This window comes from Lycorma delicatula, chromosome 11 (genome assembly GCF_047948215.1).
Source record: "Lycorma delicatula isolate Av1 chromosome 11, ASM4794821v1, whole genome shotgun sequence".
Taxonomy (NCBI): domain Eukaryota; kingdom Metazoa; phylum Arthropoda; class Insecta; order Hemiptera; family Fulgoridae; genus Lycorma; species Lycorma delicatula.
This window is the reverse complement of record NC_134465.1, coordinates 31,470,261-31,489,826: the sequence shown is the minus strand read 5'-3', so window position 1 is coordinate 31,489,826 and position 19,566 is coordinate 31,470,261. Positions and strand designations below refer to the sequence as shown.

Here is a 19,566-nt window from a genome sequence, read left to right as displayed (position 1 = left end):
AGGAGCGTAATGAAATATTATGACCAAAAAAAAGTGAAGAAAAGAGATAAAAAGGTGGCATTAACAGAGGTTGAAAGTATATAAGAAAGATAACAATAACTAACATAAAAGTTATAATATTGTAACAAAAAGGAATGATAAACAAGTTAACTTAAGACAAAAATCTAATTAACAGTTCAAAACAAAAGCTAAAAAAGTAAACTTTTCCTGCATTTAAAAAGTTTTAAATTAAAAGTACATTAAAAAAGGAAGGATTTGTTGCTAATAAAGCTAATGATATGTTGAACTTTTTAATTATATTAACACTACGTTTAGAAATAGCAAAAACTATCTATTTATTAATTAACAAATTTAACATATTGTGACAAGACTGACATAAAGCTCACACAACTGTTAGATTGGAAATAACTGTTTTCAGTTGTTAAACATCAATTTGATTAATGACTATATAATAATAAAATGAATTTCCTTTAAATCAGTAGCACTAATTTTCAATAGATTCCTTCTGAAATATTAATTTACCTTAAACCAATAAAATGATTGATCGCTACTAAATAAAAACAATTCACTGGAAGGGGTTATTCACAAAATAATTGTTTTACCAAATAAGGAGGTTTCCAATATGTAGTTAAAATTGATCACTGGGAGATGGGGATGTATCAATTAACAGGATATCCTTTGTCTATTTTGGTTTAGGGTACAATGAAATTTTCTTGTTTTTTAACAAAAGTTTTTCTAGGGTTAGGTGAATGAGACTCGGTAAAATTTCCGAGATGCTCTACTTGTAGAGCATCTCATAGATAACAAATAACAAATAAGAAATAGTAAAAATAACAATAGATAATAATAATAATAATAATAATAATAATAATAATAATAATAATAATGATACATAAATAACAATAAAAAATAATAAAATAATAACAGATAACGAATAATAGATATAAATGGATAAAAAATAAAATAGAAAATTACATTTCATCTAAGACTGTTATTCAACAGTCTATTAACTTCAACAATAGCATACCAGTTCATATAACAATACTGTTGTCATGTTATGTCAGGTCTGCACACTGGTATTTTGTAATGTTTTTTTAAGATTTTAATTTACATTTTCACTGACAAAGAGCAAAGTTTTGGCTTTTACAAGAGCGACGACCTCTACAATCAAAGATTGTAATTGATGATTATTCTATTGAGTACGTCAACTGTTTTAACTTTCTTGGATGTAACAAATCTTATCACAGTAAGGTTGAAATAAACAATATGACTGAACGAGGCAACAGAATGAGTAGCACAGTGAAACATGCTTAAAAATAAGGTAAGATGAGAAATCCTCCTGAAATTTATCAGGTAATGTCAGTTCCAGGTTGTTTATTGTCCAAGACATGGACAATAAGATCGGCTCACAGGCAAACACTGTAAAACAGAGAGATGAGGTTCTTGAAAGCTGTTGTAGAATATCCAAAGTTGAACAGAAGGTGTAATGAGTATACAAGCAAGTACTGAACATTTTTAATTTAAATGCTAAAATTAATGATTATACATAACAACAGCTCTCTCTATATACATAAGAAGAATGGATGCAGACTGAATTCTAAAACTTATTAAGGAATATGTACCAAGAGGGATGATAGGTTTGGGGCGATTAAAGAAGAGATGAAGGAATTGAATTTAGATGAGAGATCTATGGATGACATAAATATCCAACAAGGCAAATAATTAAATAAAAGAAGTATAATTTAAAATTATTTACTCTGATGAACCTTTTTCCAAAAAACTTCAATATACTTTAAAATATCACACATAAGTACCAGCAATAAAAGGCCAGTTGCTATTATAACCTTTAGTAAATAGATTACATTCATACATACCCATGTCTCTTTCTTGTTTTCAGGATCCACAAAAATAAGATGAGTAGCAGTAAGATATAAGGTTCCTTGTGAAGGTTTCCTCATATTATAACGATCTAACATTCTCACATTTTCAACCTAAAACAAAACAAAAGAAGAAAATTTTTTATAAATCAAATCAGTAAATCCTTCAAATGAAATTTCAATTGCTAAAGGTGCCATCGTAAAACTTCCAAACCGAGGTGACTTCTAAGGTATAGCAGTCAGGGATAGAACCCTGTGGCTACACAGGAAGGGTGAATGAAGCAAGCACTGACCGCGTATAAAACACAGTCACATAGTTCAGTTATAAAAAAACACATTTAATTCATTAAATTGGCAGAGAGTATAACTCTTCCTTATTTTTTCTTTTCACCACAATAAAAAGAGGCCGGCAATAACCTAAGTTTTTTTTAAACGTGAAAAAGATTGAAATAGGAAGAAAAATAACACTGATAAAGCTCTAGATTTAAACTGTAAGAGGAAAGAATAAATAAGTATAAGAGAGAATTCCACAATCAGAATGACTAGAAAAAAAATTAGGACCTGAAAAATTGAGTTCTACAATCAGAAATCTTAAAAAAAAGAATAAGTGAAGACAAACGTAACATTTAAAATAAGCTCCTAAACTGAATTTTGTTAAATAGAGTAAAACAATACATTGCTGTATCTACTCTATTTTGTTAAATACAGTAAAAAATGATTACATGAATGTAATCAGCTCTAACCTGTTGTACAATTAATAATATATTTGCATAAATGGAATTATGATCTAAGGTTAGTTAATTTCAGCCACCTGAATTTGTTCTATCAGGTGGAATTATCTCATCTCATCCTTTGGAGATCAAAGAAAAAAAAATGAAATAATATACAGTTCTGTGTACTTTATTACTTAATTCAACAGATAAATAGAGATATACCACAGAACAATAGTCAAAGAAAATATAAATAAGTTTTTTATCTACACCCTCCAATGGAATATTAGACGGAAAAAATACGAAAGAAGGATAAAGAGAAGGTAAGAGAAGTGTGAAGAGAAAATGAGGAGGACAGGGAGGAAAAAAAAAAAGATGAGATAGTTGAAAATGACCGCCTGTACAAAAAGAAAAAAAAAACAATGTGAAATCCACAAAACTCTTATATACATGAAAAAAGAAAAAAATATAACAATACAGTACATGTTGACAGCTTGACAATATAAACTTTGCATGCCACTTACAACAACGGTTGGACAAAACAATGATGAAGGAGAGAATAATGAAATACAATAGCGTTGACAAGCTAGAGTAAAAAAATTTTACTGCTGAAACAAGCATATAAGTAGATCATAGTAGAAAACACACCACAATAAATAATATAAAGATTTATTAAATAAAACTGTTAAAAATATGTTTTTATTTTATTTAAAGGTTATAGATACAAATTCAAAACTATTTGAAATTTTTAATACATAACTTGTTATGATTTATGTTGATTGATTTTATTTATGATTTAAAGCTATAGCAATTAATATAATTTGGGCTCTTTGAGCTCAAATGAAAGAACATAATATAAATATAAAACTAGAATTAAATATAAATAGCAATAATAAATAAATCTGAAAACTACAAAATATTCAAAAAGAAATTACAAACAAAAAATTTTAAATCAATCTCCATGGTAGTGTCTTTTCATCCAGAGATTCCTGGTTCAAATCCCAGTCAGGCATGGCATTTTTCATAAGTTACAAAATTCCATTTCCATATTACCACATTGAAGATTATCTATAAACTTTTGTGGTAAATTAAGTCATCAACCAAAAAAAAAAAATCTAAAACAAGATGTCATTTCAATTGTTGGAACAATTATAATTAATAGATATTGAGGAATATTACAGAGAGATCCAAAAGTCACACACATCAAAGTAATAAGAAAAATAAGACATTAAGTAATAATGTTTCAAAATTTATTTATTTTCACAACATATGCTCAAAGTGGCTGCCCCAATCAGTAATGTATATACGAATGCTTTTTATCATGTTTTGAGGTCACTTTGTGAAACACATGTATACTGATTTTAATCTCTGTTATTATGTTCATCTTTAGTGCCTCGAATGTATGTGGCCTGTTCTTATAGACCTTTCCTTTAAGTAACCCCATAGGAAGAAATGTAGGGATGTCAAATCGGGTGAACACGGGGCCATAATCCTTTAGAAATGATGCACTCATACAAAAAACTTGCACAAGAAATATACGATTTCATTAGATGTGTGACACATAGCACTGTCCTGCTGGAAACAACAATCATATTCATCATCTTCAAGAAGCACAATAAACTGTGTACTGATGTCTTGGTATACAACACTTCATTGCAGTTTCAAAAAAGATAAGCCACTATTCGACGATGTGATACGCCCACCATATACTCCCATTTTTTGATAGCGTAAGGGATTTTCATATAACACAAGTGGAATTTCAGTTGACCAAATTCCACTGTTTTGACTGTTCACATAGTCACTAAGGTGAAACCACACCTCATCAGTAAAGAAAAAATGTTCAAGCTCTACAATTCCATAGTTGTCAACAAATGACTAAAACAACGTACAGTAGACTACTCACTTTTCTTTATTCGGCTCCTTCAATTCCTGAACACTGTGAACATGACATGCATGAAAGTGTAACCGCTTCTTCGTTAGCCGAGCACTTGCATATGAAATCTGAGAGTGCACTGATAGTCTGTCCCTTCAAGCTTTTTGAAGGTGAATGCTGCATCACATTCTTAACCTCAGCTGATTTAGCATCAGTCAAAATAGCTGGTCTTCCGATTCTCTTCTCATCTGCAACTGTTCCACATTCTCTAAAACAGGTAATAATCTCGTTACGGTCAAATTTTTAGGCACTGCTACATCCAGATATTTCCAATGAAAGTTGTCTTCAATATGTGCATAAAAATGACTGGAAAGATAATGTTAAACATTGAAAACTTGTTGCTCCTAGGAAAACAACATGTTTACCAAGCAATAAACAAAGCAATATTGCAAGCATCATGTAATCAATACAAATCACAATGGTGTCTAGGTTTGTTGTTGTTAATGGCATGGAACTTTTTTAACTGTAATATTATTTATATACATTTTAATTCTGATGTGTGAAACTTTTGGATCTCTCTGAACAAAAAAAACTTAATACTTACGAAAATTAAAAGAAAAGGTAATAATTAAATTTAATAACTAATAATAATACTTGTATAGACAAGTATTTACATGTATAAAAGTATTTTCTCATAGTTTTGAGCATGTTACCAAAAATTATTAAAAAAAAATTATTAAGTACCATTTTAGAAAATTGCAACTGAAAAGAGTAAAACAATATTTCAAAATTTTCTGTCAACAATTACCTTTAGTTTGAAATAATGATTTTTCATAACTATTTGATTAAAAGTTAAACTCAGTTAATGCCATAAAATTACCAAATAATTAAGATCTGTAGTTGAAAATTTTGAATTATTTCTTCAGCACAAAAATTCACTGTAAACATCTGCTAGCATGAAGCAAGTTTTCATAACAGTTAACAAAATGCAACTTGCTGAAAAAATAACTTTTAAAACAATAATTGTAAAAGCCTCAATAATTGTAAAATAATACAATACAATATTACAATAATATTGTAATATTGTAAAATATTACAATAAATGTAAAGGATACATACAATAAAATACAATTCACGTACAATAATGGTAAAGGCTCAATAGCAAACAGATAATTAAAACAAAAACCTTTCATTTCAATATGTTAATTCTATATTACAAAACTGCTAGTAAATATTACTAGGCTATAAATAAACAGAACTTTCAGAATTAACTTCAGCATTTACTTCAAACTGCTCCATACAAACCAATTTGTTAGATATGGCTTAGGGAATTGGTATTTTATTATTCTATTACAAACACTTTATTATTTTACAAGATGTAAGATAGTGTGGTGCAGAGGATTAGTGCTTGATTTTCCTAGCATGAGACAATTCACAGCCCAGTTAGATCAGACAAATTTTAACTAATAACTCCTTAAATACCATCTCCTGCTAGCAATCTGTTTTCACTTTCTACCTAACAATACATTATAAGCTGGAAGCCAGAGATGTACAGGCTAATTTGGATCCTAGATGCAACAGTAAAATTCACCCGTTAAATTATTTGATACTTCTCGAATATCATAAGAATTAGTCAATTTTTAAAGTTGATTTTGTGAGAGTTATTTATTAGGTATTACATACAGAACCAGAAGTTTGTAACCAGGTTCAGTTATTTTTATTGATGTAATACGAGTATTTTTTCTGTTTTTGTCTAGACAACCAATTACTTCTTTTCAAATAAAACAACTTTTTTAAACAGATTTTTACATTTTTGATAAAGGTATTATAACAAAAACTTTTAAAAATTAAAAAAATTCCAGCATCTTTATTGTAGAACTTTTTTTTAATTAAAAAAACAGTTTCATCCCTTTTAAAACAGGAAAATTTTTCAAAATTTTTTATATTTAAGCTAAATAATGCCATTTTAAAATAAAACTGAATAAGAAAAAATGTAACTAAAGTTAGCATTTTAAATGTAATAAAATATGATGTAAAAATATTTATAAAAAATAAATATATGTAAACTAATAAATATGTAATATGATAAATTAATAGCAGTGGGAAGTAAATGTTATTTTTCCCAGAGGTTCAATAAACGTATATATACTACATAGTTAACTATTTACAACATACGGTGGTACAAAGACGAAAATTTAATACAAGTTAAGTTACGCTCCACCCTCTTATCTACCTCAACATATTACCTTATAATGCAACCATCTACCTTCAGTAACTTAATATTAAACTTCATAACTTAATTTTAGTTATATGAGGAAGTTTACAAGGAGTTTATAAACGACCATACATAATTTATTACATGAGATATCTCACACAAGTAACTTTTCTCAACTTAAGTTTCTAAAAAAAAAATAAATAAATAAATAAAACAGACCTCTAAAGCATTAAATTTTCTTTTTATCATGTTTTCACTATATTTTATAACATTTTATATTTTAAAAAATTAAAGAAATTAAGCAGTAAAAAATAGCAACCATTTCAAACTGTACTTTAAGAAAAAATTATAAATGATAAAAGTTTTATAAACAATATTTTTTTCAATTCAAAACAAGGTTCTTTTTTTGTAATTTAAATCATGAATTTTACCAGACCAACCAATTTTTGTGATTTTTTGGTTTAATTTTCTTGAGCAATTCTTTTGCTGTCTTAACATTTTTTTTTTTCAGAGATAACTTCAGTGAAAGTTTTTTTAATGAAAAATTATATTTTCTGTAAATATGGTTTGAAAATACTTAAAGACTGTTTTTCATTATTAGTAGAATTCAAAGCTTTATTATTTATACCTAACTTTACGTTATTCAAATTATTTTCATATAAAAATTCAAGAAAATTAGTTAAAAATTTTGAATTAAAAAAAACAACTGTTTTCATATAAAATAGCTCTTTTTCAGACTGGAAGCATTTTTTTAGACCTAACCATATTTAAAATAAAATAAAATTTTTTAAATTCCATCCTTAAAAATAAAAATTACAATTAAATGGTTGGTGAGCATGATGAACCAGTGCGTGAAGACTGCAGTTTGTAAGACTATACAGGAAGGCGCAAGTGGCTGTATTGCTGAAACCAGGAAAAGAGCCGAATGAGCCAAACAACTTTTGACCTTTATCATCGATTTTTCACCTGTGTAAAGCCTTAAAGTGTATGATAGTAGCAAGAACAGCAGCAAAGATTGATAAAATGTTGATTCCTGAGCAGGCCAATTTATAAACTGGAAGATCATGTAGCAGTCAGATTATAAACCTGACTCAACATAGCTGAAGATGGTTTCAAGAAAATACTTGTGGACAGAGCAGTTTTCATGGATTTGTTAGCAGTATATGATAAAGTTAATCATTGGCTCCTTGTTAAAATTCGCAACACCAAGAATTTCCATCTTATCTACATTGTTAAAGCAATGCTAGAAAACAGATTTAATCTATCTCCTATTACAGATCCATATCCTCAATTATCCATTTAATAATGGATTAATTTTAATGTACGCTAAATTAATGAACAGCCAGAATTAATGAATTTTACCTATAATGAATTAAACTGATAGCATAACTTGCAGTCTTATTTATTTAAACTGTGATTATCTAATTTTGTTGTTATCAAATATTCTCTTACTTTATATTATTTTATACTTTAAATAAATTTTTTTCAATATTATTTTATACTTTCCTATAATTTCAAGTTATATTGCTTTGAGCTTATTAACTTGTAACTTATAACTTATCTCATATCTTTGTAGACATGGGATGGATGATAAAAAATGAAAAGTAAATTGTGGTTAGGATTTGTCCTGTAATAATATATGGTTCTTCTACTGGTCGTGCTCGAATTCATGTGAGTAAAATAAATGTATTTATTATAGTTCAAAATATTATTTTATTTATTGGGTAGAATGATCTTGTTTGGAATTTTATTTTTATTGAGAATTCTGCCACACACAACTCTTTCCTAGGTCCATCTTAAACCCTAAATCCATTTTCAAACTTAACGAACATTATAACTAACTCACAAGTTTACTATTATCTACAACAATAAAAAAAAAATTTTTTCATTTCTTCAATTTTTTTTGGCTAAATTTCACTAATATTCTAATCGTTAAATATAAAATATTTGATAATAACATGTTTCTGCTCTACAAAAAATAAATCTCCCATACCATAGCAATCTGATTTTAATGTAATTACTAGTTTTTCATCACTACCTATAACAATATTTTAACTCCATTTACTCCAAACGCCTTAAAATCCAGTTTTCCCTACTTAGCTCTGAATCACTTAGAAATTATATAAGTAATTAAACTCACTGATAAGATGAAGGAACGACCTTGTTTAAGATCATACCCTATTTTGATTTTAAAGTGTTAATCTTCTTTTTATAATATAGACAAAGTAATATGAGCTCATAAACGATTATTTTAATATTGAATGATGTGTAATGATTCTGTAACACATACAATGTAAGAGTGGTGTACACAGAACTTGTATGCAGTTAAAAAAGCTTACAAAATAAGAAACCCTGAGGGAGTTGCACTTTGGTAAGGGAACATTGTATTTATTTTTCCCCCATCTTCATGCAATGTTTTTATACGCACAATAAAAAATTAAAATTAGTAGTGAACATAGAAGAATTAAAAATTAATGAAGTAAAGGAAGATGGTGGTGTAATTAAAAAAACTGATAAAAGGAAAATAGAAAGAATTAAAGAGTGTGTGAGAGAAGAAGTCAAAGAAAAAGTTAAATAGAATTTAAATCTGAAAATAGAGGTGATAAATATTTGGAAAAAAACAAATAAAAATAACTAAAAATGTTTTTTTTTATTTACACAAAAGTTATATAATTTTTTTAATTTAAATATCTGACTCAGCCTTACTCACAGAACATAAAGGATTCAAGATAAAAGAAGCGACAGTCAGAGTTGCTTTAAATGAGAGTAATAATATTTATAAAAGCCATTCCCTAATGCGAATAAAATAGTCTTGCTTGAATGACTGAATACTTTGCTGATGTACAAATTGTATTCAACAGTAAAGAAAACCACTCTGCTTTTTACTTTCTAAAGTATTACAAAAGCATATAAAATGGGTTACTTATATTTTTTTAGAGAAAAGATGTGCCATTTTTGAGAGTAACTTGTGTCAAATATGCACCCGCTTGAAAAGATGTGATAGCTAACAAATATTTATATTAATTTTGAAATATGAAAAAAATAACAAACTCAAATAGAGTTTGAACCTAAAACCTATTGGATGAAATATGAAGACACTATCAGCCTGTACTGGAGCTAGAGCTAAATATAACTGGGTTCACTCAGGTGCCCACAGGACATTATTTGAGAATCACTACGTAGAGCCATCCACCTGTCTGTCGGTATGATAGTTTCCAACTTGGGTTACGGTTGTGTTTCATAAGATGTCACAACACCACCGAGTGTAGGAAGAGTTATTGTAAGATGTTGTTGTGTAAGGGTATATGTTGTAATTTGTGTAGTGTTGTCGGTATAATGTGTGTATATAGTGTTAAGTGTTCTGCAGCTCTGTAGTGGGAAGAAAAGCTGCAGAGGCTAAAGCTGTGGGGATGCCAACCCCCAAAAATCTTAAAAAACAAGACTCCTCATTGGGATTTTTGGATTGTAAATGATTATTTTAAAATAAATTTTAATTTATAATTGTATAATAAATTCATAATTAATATCCTGTGCTTCTGTTAAAAAACACAATATTATCTGCAAACTTCATACAATTTAATTTCCTTCATCCAATGTTGATCTCTCCAACTTCTCCAACAGCATTTTTTATTATGTTTTGAACATATATACTTAAAAAAGATTGAGGGTAACACCCTCCTTAATTGATTTCCACAGTCAAGAGAACTCATTATGTGCTTCCTTCATTTAGATTTTTTTTTCATCAAGACTTTTATTGATGAGTGTATGTGTATAAGTGTATATCTGTACGAGTATGTGTATATCATTCTGTAAAATTAAATTAATTAATTAACCTATTAGCAAATGCACATCCTCACAAACAAAAATGTTGTCTCTATCAATTTCTATACAAAAGATTATGCATTATAGAATTGTATGAATTTATATTAAAAAGATATGAATGTTGACGTAGGATTATCTTCAAGTTGATAAATTAAAATAAAACATAATTATTAAACCGTGAAATAAAACAATATCAAGTTTTATTATTATTATTATTATTATATCATTAAATAAGTAAATTAGTCAAACAGTTACATTTGAACATTATATAATGTTTAGCTATAGCACTGAGTTAAAAAGAGGTACTGCATAACGAGCAACTAACTATTCACCCATACCATTTATGATACTTAGTTCATTGAAAATAATTTGTTCAAAAAAATTTAATTATGCACACTCAGGCTAGTTCTAAAATTAATTTTATGTAAACCTTCTAAATGATAAAATATAAAATAAAAAAAATCATTACAAAAGTGCAGAACCCATACTCTAAATTAAAATGAAAACAAATTGTATTAAAAAAAGCAATGATATTCAACGTTAATTTTTAATTAAAATATATCCTCAGCAACAAAATAAACAGAAAAAAAAATTATCTAAAAAGAGAGATACAGAGCAATATTCTGGGCTATTTGAACAAAAAATTAATAAATAACATTAAAAAACAACACAAAAATGCATTAAAGGATAAAAATTAATACTAACGGGTATTTCAAAAAGGACGCAGCCCTTTTTGAAACACTTTTTGAAGATTAAGAAGGAAGAAGTCACGCATAGGTAAATTTTATTTCTCCCTATCTATCCGTTGGCCACACTGAATTCAAGGATAGCAGGTAATAAGATTTTTTTTTGGAGGACCGTACTCCACAGGGTATAAGAAACGGGCTCATACCGTATTAAACGAACCACCGTGAACAGGCGATACGAGAGACAAAAAAATGATAAACCAGGCTTAGGAGCCTCTATATCGCGTAACTTATAAATGGAAACCGCGCGAAAATTCCGGCCGCGAAAATGACCATTTTCGCAATTAAATTTTGTTAAAACTATAAAAAGCTAGACTACACCCCACACCGTCCCACAATTTCATTTAGTCAGCATATACGACTCCCTCCAGAGAACGGGGCGCATTTCTCCCTCCAAATAACTAGGGCTCCGGTAGGCGCACTCCTGCTAGTCCATAGGTGCTGGTACCGAAAGGACTTCGCCGGATGGACTGAAGGGGAATCAGGCCGGGATTACTAGGCTCAAAAGCTTAGTCTCTCACGGTCAAAACCAGTAAATAAATTGCACGATGATCCATACGGATAGGAACGGAAATTACCAAATCCGTCCATAAATAAAACTTATAACCGCCACTAAATAACCGATGAAATCCGCCCGATAATAGAAAGATACAGCAGCAAGGGACATTGTCCAGGCTCTGCGATCTGTAGGGAGAAATATTGAAACTCCCGCCATTCTTGCGTTCCGTTCCGTAACAGTTTTTACTAGACAATTCGTCTCTATTTTGTTAACTATGTCGTTTTCCAATGACGAACGTGTATTTACTACTGAGACTTATTGCGCTCATAAATCTTACGAACGAGTGAAAGACGAGTTTCGGATAAAATTTCCAAATTCTTCAGGTTCCTAATAAGTCGACAATATCGCGATTAAAAATTTCGTGGGACTGGGAGTGTACATGGTCGGAAAAGCACAGGTCGATCGTCACTGTTAACAGTAGACGATCTGGAGAATATGAAAAGAACGTTTGACTCGTTCACCCAGAAAGTTATGTTCACAGGCTAGGCTTTCACTATTTACAGCTTTCAGGGGTACTATAAAAATTACAATCGCATGCTTATTGCATCGGTGTCTTTCAAGAGCTGAAAGAAGTAGACCACAGAAAACGTTTACAGTATTGTCGTCGGTTTTGTTTTCTTGTTTTGGCTGCATTAACAGCCAAAACTGCCGAATATGGAACGCTGAAAATCTTCACGCGTTTCACGAACGACCATTACACACACGTAGAATTGGTCCTTGGTGTGCGATCTCCCGGCGTCGTGTAACAGGGCCTTTATTTTTTAACAAATCTGTAGATGGTATTGTTTATCGCAACTTAATCGAACAGTTTATTTCCACGTTAGGTTTACAAAAACGGGAATAACCCAGCAGGATAACGCAACGTGTCATACAGTTAATGAAACTGTGGATATGTTACGAGAATTTTTTGACTATTGTTTGATATCAAAAGGGTTGTGGCCTTCACGATCCCCAAATCTTCACCAGCAGACATTTTTTTGGGGGTATTTAAAAAGTGTAGTTTATAAAAACAATCCTCGTACACTTGACGAATTGAAGGCTAACATTGAAAATGGGATTTCAGACATTACGAAAAGTGGCTGCAAATGTTATGAAACGTGTACGAACCTGCATCGGGATCACAGGAATCATTTTGAACATTTATTGTAAAGTTATTAAAGGTAATTCTAAAAGTGTTGTATAAGTATTTTCTTAACATTAATATTTTTCTAATAAATTCACTCCTAAAATAAAGGGGTTGCGTCCTTTTTGAAACACCCGTTATCTGCTTCTTTAAATTTCAACGTAAACAAACAACTAACAATAACTATGTAGAATAATTACCACAAATGTAATGGTTGCAATGACTCAACACGAGTCAAAAGTCGCTTTTGAAAATAACTATTCTCAAACAAGCATCTTCTGCTAGGGGAATGAGGAGTGAAGTGGTTCAAATTGCTTTTTTCCAATGGATAGAATATGTATTAATATTAAATACTACCTTACATGCCAGTATAATACAAAGACTAAAATGTAGTAACGTAATATACGGCCGTACACATGAAACCTTTGATTCACAACAGACTGGCTCTGTAATGAGCAATGTAAACCTCAGAGATAAAGTAACTATGATAAGTGGTACTTCAAGTATTTCACATTTAAATTTTTCAGGAGTGCTGAATTTTAATTTTTTTGTGTTTTTTTTAAACTGATTTTCTTTTTTTTTAACTTTCCTTAACATAAGTAGGTAGAGGAGGCCTACAGAAAAACCCACTACTCATATAAAAATAAAACTATTTACAAGGAAGAAAAAGGTAAGAAACCATTTTGATAAGAATAAGTTAAGGACCAGGTTGGTCTAGTGGTGAACGCATATTCCCACATCAGCTGATTTTGAAATCGAGAGTTCCAACGTTCAAATCCTAGTAAAGGCAGTTTACTTTTATACAGATTTGAATACTAGATTATGGATACCGGTGTTCTTTGGTGGTTAGTTTTCAATTAACCACATATCACAGAAATGGTCGACCTGAGACTGTACAAAACTACACTTCACTTACACTCATACATATCATCCTCTGAAGTAATACCTGACTGTGATTCCCGGAGGCTAAACAGGAAAAAAAGTTAAGGTATGAAAAAAAATATAATTTTTTACCGTAAATTCACAACTAATTTTTTAAAACGGAAAATTTTAAATATAAAAATGATTTCACGCTATATGTAATGACAAATTAATTCTAAGTATTAGGTTGGGGATGTAGTAATGAGAATTGTTACAGTAATGTTCAAAGGTATTAAGAGGTGTGTTAAAATAGAAATGAGGCACTTAAGAGTGATTTGATGCTATAACTTCCTTGAGACAGGAGAGCATACTATTATCAGTTCTATTTATAATAGTGATGAGAAAAATTTATAAACAGAAGACAACAAGGTCATAAAAAGTGTTAGGAAAGAAAGCATGATTACTCATATAACTACATTATCATTTAGAATAGAAGTGAAAATTATGTTCAAAAATGCTTGCTGTTTAGGCTAAAAGGTTCACAGTATGGTATGTGAAAGTAAAGAAAAGAGAAGAGAAGAGAACAATGAAAAAAGCTAAAACTATAACATTAAATTCTTTAAATGTCAAAAAATTAAATATTTGATTGGCGAGTTAACAAAGGTCAGAGAAGTTAATGAATGGAAAGAAGAGTATATAGAATGCAAGGAATTTTTATTAGTGAGTAAACAAGTGTTCAAGAAAATGAAAAGAAGTCATATATAAGATGTATTTCAAGCCAATTCTGAAATGTGGTGAGTTTTGGGTTACAAAAGTCAACAAAAAAGATAAACAACAAGCTTATGTAAAGGAGATTTCTTATAAACACGTTCAAAAAGATGAGTAAACTTTGTGAAAGAGATGTAAAAGGTAAGAACTTTCAAATATATGGACTATGCAATGGCCATTCAGTAAGAAAATAAGGTTAGGATAGATTGGGCACGTTGAGAAAATTATGAAAGAAAAACTGGATTAAAAATGTTAAAAGAGTAGAAAATTAAGAGGAAAACAAAGGAAAGGGTGACCAGATAAAATTGAGAAGGCTAAATAAAAGTAGAATAAAATAAGGTTTGAAAATAGAAATGTTTATGGAAGAGAGGGAGGTGGTAAACAGATAAAACAAGATGTATTGTGGGTTGGGTATCCATTTCCAACCCAGTATATTGATAAAGAGAATAAGCAGAAGATGAAGAATTCACCAATAACTATTGTTAACAAAAAAATTTTTAAATATTCAAATTAACTGGAAAATTATTAAAGGATAATTATAGGAATCTGCCATACAAAACGAAAAAGAATTAACAAAATCAGTACACTTAAACATAAGGAACACACACACACACACACACACGCACACTTTCTTTTTTTTCTTTTCTTGTTGAGAAACTCCTTATGATTTTGTATGTTTAGAAATAAATGATATTGATAGAAAAAAAGTAAATATGTTTATGAAAAATAAACTAATATTTTTAGCATATAAAAATATTGGGATAGAGGTACTCCCATGATTAGTCAATCAAATCAGATGGCCACTTCAAATCACTTATAAGAAATGCGTTACCATAAAATACTTTACGATTTCAAAAAACTACTGAAAATACAAAAAGAAAAAAAAATAAATTAGCGATTTGTAAGAACTGAGTTATTTGTTAGAAAATGCAATTTTAATAATAATACATGCTTTATCACGTTTCAAATGGTACAAGAAGTAGAACAGTAATAGAAGTTCAAACAATAAAAATTAATAATTAACACTAATGAATACTCATGACAAATGGAATCGAATAAATACTGTATAAACTGGTAAAGGTTGTTCCCTTAACAGCATCCTAATATAAAATTGAAAATATATTCTACTTTGTTATGCTGTTTTATGGCTTACACTCTATATACCTGATTCTAATCACAGGTTTGTATCATTTCTTCCATAGCCTTGCAGTTCTTTAACCCGTTATATTTTTATTTAGGGTCTTTAACTAGAATTATCTGATCTTTTGAGTTTACAAAAAAATATACTGAATATCTAAGTAAGCAAACTGACAAAAATTAATAGCAATATTGGAAAAAATGAAAGAACCACTGTCTGTGCAGAAATTATACATATCTGATTTTGAATCTTGATAAAATAAAAACTATACAGCAGTTGATTTCAAAACAAGTCACACCAATTTTTAGATAACTTTGTTCTGCTTTTAATAAATTGATAAATTTTTACTACACTAAAAATAGAATTCCAGTACAGTAACAGCTACAATTTGAATCGTAGATGAAATAACAATTAAACTGATAATTTTACATAATTGAAGTATTGGAAAATAAAGTAAATATATGCTAATTTATTTTACATTTTAATATCCACAGCTAAATTGGTCGATAAATAAAATATCTACACCAGTTTCATATAAAAACCTCTTCGTTGAAGAAATTATATTTACAATTTTTTTTTTTTAAATAAAGAAAAACAATCATGCATTAAATATGAACTTACTTGTACAGGTGATGTAAACCGATAATCAACATAAAATTTAGTTCTATTTTCCTTTATCCTGACATGTACCTTCCCAATGTTATTTTCTAATTTAATAATGCTAGATGAAAATTTCTTCATTTGTAATAAGACGTTACAAATAATAAGTAATAAAAATGAATGTAAATAAAGCAAAACACGTAAAGAAAACAACCTAATAACAATATTTTATTTTTTTTAAATATTAATTTCAAGGTGATACTCGTAAACCAAACAACATAAACGCCAGTTCACTTAAATAACAAATTCAATTTATTTATAGTATACATTAATAATAATAAGTTGTTGTGAATATGCCAGCCAATTGAACGATAAGTATAACTAATACACTAAGCTACAGTTACAGTGTGTTTAATTTATTCATTTAACCTTTGATAAAAAGAAAACATTAAATTTACAGTCTGAATAATACAATCTTGTTTTTTATTTAATTTATAAACAATATTAAAGAAAATTTTCTATATTGAATTATATAATTAAAATATAATATCTTATCTAAATTGTTTTATAAGAAAAATTATTTTTAGGCCTATTTATATTGTTTTCACAACATACAAAAACCTGTAACATTGACATACAATAAAATATACTGTTTTATCTTGATATGTATATGACTTTTTGATAATTCTGTAATGAGATATTGATCAGATTCTTTTGAATATTATTACTTATTTGAATAACAATACAATTCTAAACTTGAAATGTAAAATAATAATAAAGATTATCATAAATAATTTGTTGTAATTTACACATGAAATAATTTAATATTAAATTTTGGCAAAAGTAGAAGGCCTAAATTTACCTAAAGAAATTTCACATGAATTAATGCAATTCCTGGATAGAAAACAAAAAAGTCTGATGTGGACAACACATGACTTCCTTGTACATCTATTAAATTACATACATAATTTTTTTTAAAATCAAAAGTTCATAAAACTTACTTCATTAATAACCTAATATTTTTTCATTTTTTTTATTTTATTGTTATTATTGAATTATTATTTCTTGTAATATTTTTTTACAATCAGAGGTTAATAATTATTAATAAATCAATATATTTAAATTAAAAAAAAAGGGAGATGAAGTCGGATTAAATCGATGTGCCTTCCCCTTATAAGATCCAAATATTTCATTAAAATTTTATTTGGCTATAACTCTGGAACCAATGAAAATAAGTACCACTTGTGAAAAATCATTGAAAAGCTCTCAATTTGGGCTTATTACTGCAGTTAAGAAAAAGTCCAAAATCCAAATTTATTTGATTTTGGGTTTCAATTAACCACACATCTCAGGAATGGTCGAACTGACACTGTACAAAACTACTCTTCATTTGCACTCATATATATATATATATCATCCTCTGAAGTAATAATTCAGTACAGTTCATAGAACGGTAATTCCTGGAGGCTAAACAGAAAAAAGGAAAAGATCTTATTTCAAAAAATCTGATGTGGACACCACGTGACTTCCTTGTGCACTTATTAAATCACATATACACATTTTTATAAGTACATAAAATTCCATTTCATTAATAACTTCTGATATTTTTTTTTTATTGAATTTTTATTTATTTTAAAAGTTTTTTTACAATCACAGGTTAATAATTATTAATAAATCAATATATTTAAATTAAAAAAAAAAGGAGAGGAAGTCGGATTTGAACCGATGTGCCTTCCTCTTGTAAGAACCAAATATTTCAATAATTTAAATTTTATTTGGCTATAAATCTGAAACCAATGAAAATAAATACCACTTACGATATGTGGTTGAAAAGCTCTCAATTTGGGCTTATTACTGCAATTAATAAAAAGTCCAAAGTCCAAATTTTTTGGATTTTGGACTTTTCCTTAATTCAAATTTTTAGATTTTAGGCTTTTTTGGACACTTTTGGTCCAGTTGATTGCAATCAAAAGGGAAGATACACAACTAGATGTTACAACAATCCTAAATCCAAAATTTCAACATCCTACAGCTAATCGTTATGTGAGTTATGTGAGATACATACGTACAGACGTCATGCTGAAACTAATCAAAATGAATTCAGGGATGGTCAGAATGTATATTTCTATCGAAAACAAAAATTTTTCAAGATCACAGTACATCCTTTACTTCGTACAAGGAAGTAATACAACTGGACAATTTCAGTGGAAGAGTTACTATGTCATTGAACCATAATAAATAACTGGCTTCTACAAATGGCAATAAGGTGCTACCCAAAAGAATTTACTCAGATACCTATCAGAGAAAGAAGGAATTATGAAAAAGAAAAGGGGCTACACCTAATCTAAGAAGTTTACCACCTTGTTCAGAAGCATCCAAACAATACAAGTACATAGTTAATTATAAAGAAAAGATATAACTTCAATTTCAGTGTAATGGAAGATCTAAAAAAATGTAAATTTTTTTTTAAATCAAAAAATATATTTATTCATTTCCCCAACCAAGTAGAGACAACATATATAATGCATCAGTATATCGATTTATCGGTTAAAAATATCTCTTGCGTTATTTTTAAGTACTGTGATGTATGTAAAGAATAGAGGAAAAAGTGGTGCTAGCAAGAGTTGTTTTTTCTGAGATAAATGATGTTATCACTTATAGGCTGTATTTTAAAGGGCTTAACATGCTTACAGTTCAGTTTAGTAGAGAAAAAATGCAATGGAAAATTATTTCACTCATTACTTTTCTTAGTAAAACCGGTATGGAATACTTGTTATTCATGAGAATGATTATGCTACTTTAAAAGTAATTTGTGTTACACATACAATGTCAAATTACCTGTAACTGTTAGGTTACAATGGCCAAGATTTACGCATTTAAATTTATTCAACAAGTAATGTTATATAAACATTAGTTATAATATAGAAGCAGGATAAATTTCAGTACCTGTATATACAGTATGTATAACCAGTGTAAAATATGAGTAAAATAAATGTAATGATACACGAACATGATAATATGCTTTTACATAACCCTTAATAAGTCTCATCTTCCTCATTAAGATATACTTGATGCATGTGCAAAATTAAAATATTATTTACCAATTTTAGTAAGTTATCATAATAAATTACTTAAATAACCACTCCAGGACTTTTAGTCATGGGCAAAGAACTTACAAGGTACATGAAAACATTTTTTTTTTTAGTTCACTGGAAGTTATAGAAGTATTTTATTCCTATTTATCAATACAAAATACAAATTTTGCCTGTAAATG

General features: G+C 28.7%; 1 protein-coding gene across 1 annotated transcript in view; it reads right to left on the bottom strand.

Annotated features, from left to right (window-relative positions):
- The window catches only part of Mtmr6 (Myotubularin related protein 6), a 116,849-nt gene that overhangs the window by 49,510 nt on the left and 47,773 nt on the right, over positions 1-19,566 (bottom strand). Inside the window, exon 2 of the mRNA XM_075378773.1 lies at positions 1,875-1,991. Within this exon, the coding sequence (XP_075234888.1) occupies positions 1,875-1,991 (117 nt within the window). The remainder of the gene's footprint in view (positions 1-1,874; positions 1,992-19,566) is intronic.